This window comes from Eschscholzia californica, unplaced genomic scaffold (genome assembly GCF_041429995.1).
Source record: "Eschscholzia californica isolate CP2 unplaced genomic scaffold, dmEscCali1.0.p SCAF_1, whole genome shotgun sequence".
NCBI lineage: Eukaryota > Viridiplantae > Streptophyta > Magnoliopsida > Ranunculales > Papaveraceae > Eschscholzia > Eschscholzia californica.
Genome location: NW_028238198.1, coordinates 59,438,394 through 59,448,668, shown reverse-complemented (window position 1 = coordinate 59,448,668; position 10,275 = coordinate 59,438,394). Strand labels below are relative to the sequence as shown.

Below are 10,275 nucleotides of genomic sequence, written 5' to 3'. Positions count from 1 at the left end.
ACATTCTGTCTGATATGTAAACTTGGTTCTCGGAAACCATTTATGTTAATTTCATATCAGTAGACCTTTAAGAAAAGACCACTTTGGAACCATTCCAAACCCATACTCTTATGGTGCCTTTTTAGCTTTTGACGGAATATGGTTAGTTAGGATGAACGACCGTGTTTGAGAATATATCCTAGAAAGTGTTCGGAAGATTGGCTTATACCTATCATTAATCGACTCATGTCTAACACGTTTGATTACTCCCACTTGACTCATCATCTGTATGATGTGTTTGTGGAGCAAGTGGAGGAACTTTTCCTCAACTTCCTTGATGGTCATCAAATTTTGATTCAAATATTTATCATCTCGATCAAATCGAATGACTTATATTTTCGTCAAGTGGATTCAGGTTAACTCTAGTTAGTGTATTAATAGTTTTACGTACATCTGTATGTACAAAGACTATTAGTTTACTAGCCATTTCTCCCTTTCTAAAAGGTGACTTTGTCAAATGGCCGTGTTGAACAAAATTCACATGTGTCGTATGATTCAAAATCATTAGACTTAGAAGTCCATACCATTGGATCTTCTTCATGTGCTTTATGTCAATTTGACCAATGACAAAACATGAGTTGACCTCTTTGAATCCTTTGATTATAGCCTATCGTATCTTTGTTAATGCTCTTGGTTCTCTAAGAACCTTTTGTTAATTTAGCACTATTTTAAAACATTTGATGTTTCTAGAAGAACATAATAACGCTTATTAAGTTCTACCTAGATTAGTGTCTAAAAGAAGACTTTGATCCCTTTCAGCATCCTTAGCAACTCTTTGCTTCTGCTCCCTCTTGGATCCTTCCTTCTTTCAGTCAAGTATGTTATTTCCACGAAGGGAATCTACAAAACTTGCTAGATTAACTTAGTCAACAAAGATACAAGAATCGGAATTCGTAATTCCTTTTCTTTCGTCTTCCAGGTACTTAGGGTAGTTTCCTTGAATGGCCTAGCCATTGCTTTAGAAACTTTTACGTCGACCCTTTAACCTTTTGAATCATAAGAACTCTTCTTATATTCTTTTGGTAATAGAATCGTAAGAACATGCTTCTTAGATTCAATGTTCCTCAATGTTCTTTTCAAGACGACACTCTTAGAGGTACCAACCTCTCCATTCACGACATCTAGTGGAACTTTTCTTCATGTTGTCGAATGTTTGTGTAAGCATCCATATCATTAATCTCCACGAGAGAGAAGATTTTATGGATGTTCACAAAAGAATTTGTGGGTAATCATATCCTAAGTCGTTTGATGTGGTAGTGAACATCGGGAATGGGATATTCTCGAACGATTCCTTTGTTTCGAATACGAGAATGGTTCTCGGATTCTTTACAAATCATGAAAATAATTTTCGTTTAATTCCTTCTGAGGGAATGAACGAAGGTTGGAAAACTTTTCTAATAGTCATATTTTCAATACTTTTAAAAGAAAAATAAAACAAAATCCTAAAACTTATTATCATTGCAAAAACAGTTTTTGCCATATTATTCAATGAAAACCGTCCCCATTTGAATAATATGATTCCAAGATCCCATTCCTGTGGAGTTAAGCGTACTTTGGCACTGCCTTTAACTCCACCCTCCTGGGTGAGTAACTCTTTACTGATCATACTCCTATGATTCTTGGTTGATGAATAACACTTATGTGTTCAATTCATCCTTTTGCCTCGAAATCCAAAACCCTTTTGCTGACTCGTGGAGAATAACCATTTAGACGCGTAGACCTCTTCATAGATCTACCCGTATTGTCCCGAGGTAAAAGATGGCTCCCTGCTTTGGCATGACCCACCATCGATGAACAAGGGCGCAATAGGTGTCTTAATCTGGTTAGGCATTACTCAAAATTCTTTTTGGGGACTTTTACGTAATTTATCAAGTTACGTTACTGTGAACTCTAGCATAACTAACTGTGATTTATTACGTAAAGATTTATGTGGGTTTGCGTAATGATTTCTTAAATCTTAGTATTACTCCTGAAAGATCTCATCTTTTAGGTTATTTCTTGTTTGCCTAAGGTTCGTTTGGATTGATATCCTTGAACCACCATTGAGTACTCCCACTTGAATCATGATCCCACCATTCGATTCGTCAATGGTTTCTTAAGACCCTATACTCTAAGTATTATTCGGACACATCACACTTGTGCTTAGAACAAAAAGCGTTTACCTATAAGATAAAGTATGTATCCTAGATTCGTTTCTAGGTTTGCTACGTTTCGTATAGCTATTTGTGGGAAATTCTGACATCTCTATGTCTAACGTGAATTCTAAGTCTATTTTCATAAAATACAGCCTAATGGCACGTCATGTTTCTTCCTTAACAATTTCCAAAATCGCTTTAAGGAAAAACTCTGTTTGGACTATCGCATAATCCGGGTCAATTTCGGAAAAAAAATATGGTTAAAGTTGGAAGAAGAAAAGTCAAAACCTCCCACTCAAGTCAAGGCCCAAAAAACCCGAGTCAAACTCTAAAGACTTAAGTCAAACTTGGACAAACACCCGCGGACCAGTCTCGGTTTGACCCAAACATGTCGAGTACCCCGGTTTGGACGCGTCCTGGCCGTAGGCCAGACGTGCTCCTTGGCCACAGACGCGTCCTAGACGCGTCTTGGTGCATCAGACGCGTCCTAGACGCGTCTAACCAAGTATTGCTCTCTCGGACACTAAGTCCGAGAAGCTAAGACGTGCCAGCCACGCCCTAGACGCGTCTGGACGGTCAGACTATGTCTCGGCCTAAGGCCGAGACCTTCTGGAACGTCCGAGACCTTCTTGGACTCCCTGTCACATATGGACTGGGATTCCAGACGCGTCCTGGCTTGGTCTGGACCGGCAGTTTCTATTTCCAAAATAGAAACTGCCATCCGAGCATGCTGTCTTCTCCCTTTCTCAACCCTAATCTGCTGTTTTTGATGAAAAATCATCAAAAACAGAAGGTTTTGAAAACTTTTTTTCAAAAACTCATTTTTAAATTCCCTTTTCGAAAACTCTTTTCAAAAAACGAAAATTTAAAGTTCTCCCCATTGAAACACTTTCAATTTCTATCCGATTACGTCTAAGTCTAATTTAAACTAATCAATTTCATGTCTAAATCAAAATCTAAACATAAAATTATCTAATCAATCAAGTTCGAATCAAATTCGACTAGTCAGAGATAGTTTCATGCAACCGGCTCGTGATGCCACTGTAGGGTTTTGTGTGTATCCTATACACTATCTAGTGTTTTAAGCGGAATCTCAAACATCTCATGTTAACACTAGAATGCCCAGAATCATATGCAAGAACTAATCAATGAACTAGAAGAGGGATAAATACCTTTATCGCATTTTTCCCTCGAACCTTTCCAATCGCGTGTGAAGATCGAGAGCTCCAATTGTAGCTCCTCTACTTGAGACACCGAGTGTATAGACTTGATCTCCCTTCCTTTCAGACTGCTAGGACTTACTAGAAGGTTGAGAAGAACTCTTCTTCTTGACTAGATTGATAGAACGGGAGCTTTTTCTCTATATTCCTCTCTCTCCACTAGCTGTATATTGAGAGAGAGAGAGAGAGAGCTGTATATTTTTCTTCCAGAGAAAAATCCACACCTTTTATGTTCTCTACTGACCCTTTTTATAGAGAAACCCTAATTAGAATCATATTCAGATTAGGTCTTTCTATTTTTTTGGGTCACAGAAAAGATAATTACTAAAATACCCTTTTGGGGTATTTTGGCTAACCCTTTAAGTGTGGCCGGCCAGGGCAGCCCACTATGGGCTTTATATGGCCGGCCCACTTACCTTGGTCGGCCATCACATGGCCGGTCTAATAAGCCTTCCTCCGGGCACCCCTTTTTAGGCCCGGTTCTTTCTATCTTGTTCCGAATCTCCATTCGAACCTTTTCGGCCTCTCCAGTTGGATCCAATCCATCTTTAGCCTGTTCCCGTCTAGTCAAGTCTCTCCGATCAAGTTACCACTCTTATGTGTAACCCGTTGTAGGATCCGGTCTATGTTAGCCGCGAATCAACGACTTGATCTGATGATCGTAGTTGGCTTCTAGCAAAGCATTAGACCCCTAATTGGACCGGTCTGGATGATCTTCACATTATGGTCATCGTTATCCTAGCTGACAAATTGATCGCATTGCCACCTTGGTTCAAGGACACTCCTTTGGAAGGACATCTCCTTCAAACCGAACGAATATATCCTTCACTCACCTTCTCGCCACCTCATCATCTTCATCTGCGAAGATCGCTGGTCGACAAATTTTCCGGCCGACGACCTTCAAACATAAAACAGAAAAAATTTGTTTATCGACGCTCTCTCTCTCTCTAAAAAAAATTAAAACAAAAAAACTCTCTCCTCTCTCTCTCTCTAGTGGCAAATGATTTACAAGTAGGTGGATGATAACACTTTACTTGGGACATGATTTATTAAATAAACTACTGATGTTATAGCGATCTCCCAGTAAGTTGGTCGCATAGTAGCACCAATGAGACTTGCACGTGTCACTTCAAGTAATTGACGATTTTTCCGTTCTGCCACACCATTCTGTTGAGGGGTATGTGGGCATGTGGTGTCATGAATAATATCCGCTCTTGAAAATATTTTTCCGCTCTTGAAAATATTTTTATAACTCATGATTAACGTATTCACCACCGTTATCCGAATGAAGAATCCTGACTGAAGTAGAAAATTGTGTTTGTATCATCTTATGAAAAATTCTAAAGCATTCTTGTACGTCATTTTTGTGTCTCATAAGATATAACCATGTCATACGAGTACAATCATCAACAAATATTAGAAACCAACGATAACCAGATACGGTGTTTTGCATTCCAACTGTTGTTGATGTCCAGACCTTCATGTGAGAGGAGCTTGTATGCTCCCTGTCCCACTACTTGGGTGATCAGGTAAGGCCTTTCCCAAGTTGGAGCTAGTTTGCTTGGTCCTGTCTGCTTGGTGTTATGAAGGACCTTACGAAGTACCCAATCCCCAAGTTTGAAGGATCTAATTCGGACATTTTTGTTATAGTGAGAGGCTGCTCTCTGTTGGTAGATGGCGATTTTAATGGCTGCCCTGTCTCTTAGGTCATCAATTGTGTCGAGGTTGTGGTTAAGCTCGACCCGATTACTTTCTTCTTCAGTACATTGGTACCATGCGGTAGGGACTTCTGTTTCAGCTAGAATTACAACTTCAGAACCATAAGTTGGTGAGAAAGGGGTTTCACCTGTTGGCATTCGTACAGTTGTTCGATAAGCCCATATACTGCTGGTAGTTGATGACTATCTCCTTAGGTACTCCAAACCTACAAATAATGTGCTTTCAGACAAAACTCATGACCTATTTGTCTTTTATTTGGTGGAAGGCCTCGGCTTCGATCCACTTTGAAAAATAATCGGTAATGGCCAACATATATACGCGTTGGCCTGGGGCAGTGGGAAGTTTTGCCCACTATGTCCATGCCCCATTTCATAAAAGGTCAGGGCGATAGCATGGAATTTACTTTCTCTGTCGGGAGGTGAGTGGTTTGAGCGAACCTCTGACATTTGTCACATTGTTTGGCATAATCGATTGAATCAACCCGCACGGTTGGCCAGTAGTAGCCGACAGTCAGAGCCCTATTGGCTAAACTGCAACCGCCAGAGTGGTTGCCATATTGTCCCTCTTGTAATTCTTCTAAAATATATTTACGTACCTTCTTCTGGAGTGATGCATTTGAGGTAAAGGCCTGAATAAGACCTTCTAAGTAATTAAAGGTCGAGTATGCAGAATCTCGCGACCTTTGCTTTCAGTCTTTTGGCTTCATTTTTTTCTCATTTTTCAGGTACTTTATAACAGGGGTCATCCACGTGTCAGCTATGTTTGTAAGTGCTACTTCTGGTTGTGGATTCTTCCAAACGGCTGCCCACTTGAGCAGGACCAAGGGTATGTTCTGAGCTACCTTGGTCTGGATGTACGAGCCAAGGTTTTCCAAGGCATCGACATGTCCATTTTTAACTCTGGGTACCTGTTCAAACATTACCTCGTGGAAGTATTTTCGTATTTCCGTGACGTGGTCCAAGTAGGCTGTCATCTTAGCATCTTTGACTTGGTATGTGCCTTGAAGTTGGTTGACCACCATTTGGGAGTCAGACCTTACATCAAGGTTCTGGATTCTTAATTCTTTTGCCAAGGTCAGCCCTATAATTAACGCTTCATACTCTGCCTCATTGTTAGTTGCTTTAAGTTCGCACCTTATGGCTTGCAGAACTATGTGCCCCTGTGGGGATGTCAAGATGGCACCTAGGCCGGCTCCATTCATGTTGCTTGATCCACCCACGGATAGAGTCCATGTTTGAGGGTCCGACTTCATTGAGACAGAGTAATTCTTTCTGGGCTTGCACTAGAGAGTTAGGTGTAAAATCGTCAATGAAATCCGCCAATACCTGGGATTTGATCATTGTCCTTGGTCAGTATGTGATGTCATGCTCACTTATCTCGACCACCCCATTTGGTCAGGCGTCCAGACATTTTTGGCTTGTGCAGGATGTTCTTCATCGGGAAGGTAGTGACTACCACAATGGAGGTTGTCACCAGAGTTAATGCCAACTTCTCTAGTTGACTGTACCGAGTCTCGACATCAAGTAAAGACTTACTAACATAGTAAACTGGGAGTTTCTTACCACCTTCTTCTCTCAACAAGACGGCACTGACAACTATTTCAAACATTGTTAAATAAATGTAAAGGTGCTCACCTGACTTGGGTTTTGAAAGTAATGGACGTGAAGTGACGTACTGTTTGAGTTGATGAAGTGCATCCTCACATGCTAGTGTCCGATTGAAGTCTTTGGGTTTCTTTAGAGTTGTAAAGAAGAGATGGCACTTCTCAGATGACCGAGAAATAAATCGATTCAGGGTTGCTACCCTTCCTGTTAACTTTTGCACATCTTTCACACACTTGGGAGAGGGAATATTTGTTACCGACTGTATCTGGTCTGGATTTGCCTCGATCCCTCTGTATCTAACTACATATCTTAGGAACTTCCCTAAAGATACACCAAATGAACATTTATTTGGTTTAATTTCATGTTGTACCTCTTTAGGACCTCGAAGACCTGCTGCAAATGGTTGATGTCTTGTGCAGCTTCAAATGATTTGACCAGCATGTCATCTATGTTTACCTCCACTGTGTCGCTGAGCATGTTGGCAAACATCTTGTTCACCGAGAAGGCATCCATGAAGCTGAGGAGTTCATGGCCAGCAGTGGCATCTACTAGTATGTCTATGTGGGCAAAGGAAATGAGTCTTTTGGGCATGCCTTATTCAGGTCAGTGAAGTCAATGCACACCCTCCATTTCCCATTTTTCTTCTTCACTACGACAAGATTGACTAACCAGTCATAGTAATCGACTTCCTTGACAGACCCCATGTCTAGTAGTCTTTCTACTTCCTCATTTATTACCTTATTACGTTCAAGAGCGAACCTCCTCCTCTTCTGTCTAACAGAAGGGTGGTCTGGGTCGACCTGTAACCTGTGCCTTATTATAGACGGGTCTATGCCTGTCATGTCGGCGTGTGACCAAGCAAAATAGTCATGCTGTGCGGTGAGAAAGTTTATCAGCACTTTTATAAGAGCAGGACTCAAATTAGACCCTATATGTACCTTATGGTCTGGGTAGTCTGGGTGGATTTGTATTTCATCCAGATCTTCTATATTAGGCTGATCGGGGTCAGGACTATGAAGTTGTTTGGTCTGTAATTGCTACAAGGGGGTCTTAGGAGATTTCATTGAGTTTTTATAATAATTGCGGAAGGCCCCTTGGTCTCATTTAATCTCCTTGATTTCCTAGGGTACAGGGAACCGTATTACCTGATGAATCTATGGCCTGCCTTGAATCATGTTGTAGGCTGATGGAGAATCTAGCACCACGAATGTAATCGGCAAGGTAAGTCCTCCAACATAGACAGATAGAGATACTTTTCCCAAGGTCTGCTTCTGTTCACCACTAAAAATAATTAGTAAGGTAGATCGACGACATATGCTCGTCTCGTCTAAGCCCATACTTTGTAAAGCATGTAGAAATAGTACATTAGTGGATGACCCATTATCAATTAAAATTCTTTTTACCAGGACGTTAGCAATTGTAAGAGATAGGATGAGAGCGTCATGGTAAAGGTTGACGAGCCTTGTGACTTCGTTGTCTACAAAACTTGTGATCTGATCAGTGCAAGCTGGTGATGGAGCATCGGTTGAGTGTGTTACGGGGTTGTAAGCTATCCTCGCGCTTCTCTTGGCGGTTGAATTGTTGACTCTGCTTCTTTCCGAACCTCCAGTAATCATCGAGCATGTCCTTGTCCAGATTGGCGGCTCTGGCTCCTTCGTCTATTCATCCCTGAGTGCTAGCGTCCATTTACCGTTGTCTGTTAGTAGGTCCTTGAGGTGCCCTTTTTTTAAGAGCACTGCCACCTCCTATCTCAAGGCTATACAATCTCTAGTGGTATATCGAGGATCCAAATAAAATATACGCCCCTTCGAGTTGTCTTTTTTATCGCTTGGAGTTTTCGTCTTACCTAGCCACCTCACGGTATTTCCCATACCTTTCATCACGGCCACTACCTCGTTGGGTTCAACATTGAGGTTGTATTCTGGAAGGCTTGCCCTCAGAGGAGCATGGACCTTCTCGTCTGGTCGTCTGGATGAAGGATCTAGAGGTCTCCTGTTCTCTCTTTGATTCGGGCGCCTTACTGGGTACAGGCCCATGTTGCCTTTGTGTTCTGGCCTTCGGTCAGGTCTCGTGGATCGCCGATCACTAGATTGGCCGTCGTTTATACCTTGTTCCGGTGGCTCTTGTCTTCTTCCCACCTTATTTCCAACCAGGCTCTAGAAGTACGTCATCAAGGGGCGTACAGTTGAACTTGGTACGTTCTTTGTACAACTCCCCATCGTGGAGGAGCCTTTTCCTAAAGGGGTCCACAGCGCTCTCGGTGTTGCAGTACGGGTTTGACACCTTTTCTCTGTTGAATCTCCCCACGTATTCTCAGAGAGGCTCGCCTCTCCTTTGTTGTATATGATATAGGTCGCCAGATAAATATTCTATCTTCTTGCTACTAACGAACAGCTGAACAAAGGTATAAGTAAGTTGTGCGAAAGATGAGATACATTTATTAGGAAGATTAGTGTACCACTGCAAGGTTGGCCCAACGAGCCCAGAGCCCAAGCTCTAAAACATGCATGCCTCTCTTAGGTATCTCGGTATAGCAGCGGTGAACATACGTTGCTTGTAAGAAGCAATGTGGTCAGTTGGGTCGGTTGTACCATCGTATCTCTTCATATTCGGGAAACTAAACTTCTTGGGCATTTTAACAAGAGTGATGGCATCTACAAATGGTGAGTCGGCATAACTTTGGGGCAGACTCTTTTTAAATGGAGTCGAAACCCCAGGGATGCGTGAAAGTAAGGCATTTAGGTCTGCTAGACTTTTTGCCAAGCTTATAGAGAGTTGTCTTTAGGCATCTCAACAAGAGTGATGGCATCTACAAATGGTGAGTCCGCATAACTTTGGGGCAGACTCTTTTTAAATAAAGTTGAAACCCCAGGGATGCGTGTAAGTTGGGCATTTCAACAAGAGTGATGGCATCTACAAATGGTGAGTCGACATAACTTTGGGGCAGACTCTTTTTAAATGGAGTTGAAACCCCAGGGATGCGTGTAAGTAAGGCATTTAGGTCTGCTAGACTTTTTGCCAAGCTTATAGAGAGTTGTCTCTAGGAGAGTACGGGTGTGTGGGGATGTAAATCCCGTTAGTATCCACGGTAAATAGATGAGAAATAGTAGAGGAGTGAGGAGCAGTTGTAGTCTGTGTTGTTGGGCATTGGTTGTCACCCAGTGCTGGTTGAGTGACTAGTTGGCTTGAGGGGTTACCGATTTCTGTCCTGCCTGCCTGTTTCGGGGCTGTCAAACGAAGGATTGGCTGGTTAGGCATGTCTCCTGCTTTGGTGGTCTTTCCAGTCCGCTCTTTGGGATTTAACTCTATCTTCCTAGAAGCAACTGGTCTTCGAGGTGGTACAGCTACAAACAACTCCGTGATTTTTTCCTGAAATAATTGATTCTCGGCTCTGACCAGGATGTTTTCCTCTTACAAGACTTTGAATCGTTGCATGTTCTCTTGCATCTGAACTGTCAATAGTGTAAGCCGGGATGCTACGTCAAGTAAAGTGTTGGTCATCTCTTATGCCATCTGGGTAAGCTCAGTAATTAGTTGTCAGGGCTCTCCTTCTAGCGT

At 42.0% G+C, this 10,275-nt stretch overlaps 1 protein-coding gene across 1 annotated transcript; it reads right to left on the bottom strand.

Moving 5' to 3' along the window:
- Window positions 1-4,800: 4,800 nt before the first annotated feature.
- On the bottom strand, window positions 4,801-5,250 carry LOC147567898 (uncharacterized). Its single transcript, XM_086658689.1, has one exon. It carries the CDS (start codon window positions 5,248-5,250, stop codon window positions 4,801-4,803), a length of 450 nt encoding a protein of 149 aa, XP_086514815.1.
- Window positions 5,251-10,275: the final 5,025 nt, after the last annotated feature.

Excerpts from the sequence above, each read along its gene's own strand:
- LOC147567898 (XM_086658689.1), bottom strand. The coding sequence starts at position 5,250 with ATGCCAACAGGTGAAACCCCTTTCTCACCAACTTATGGTTCTGAAGTT.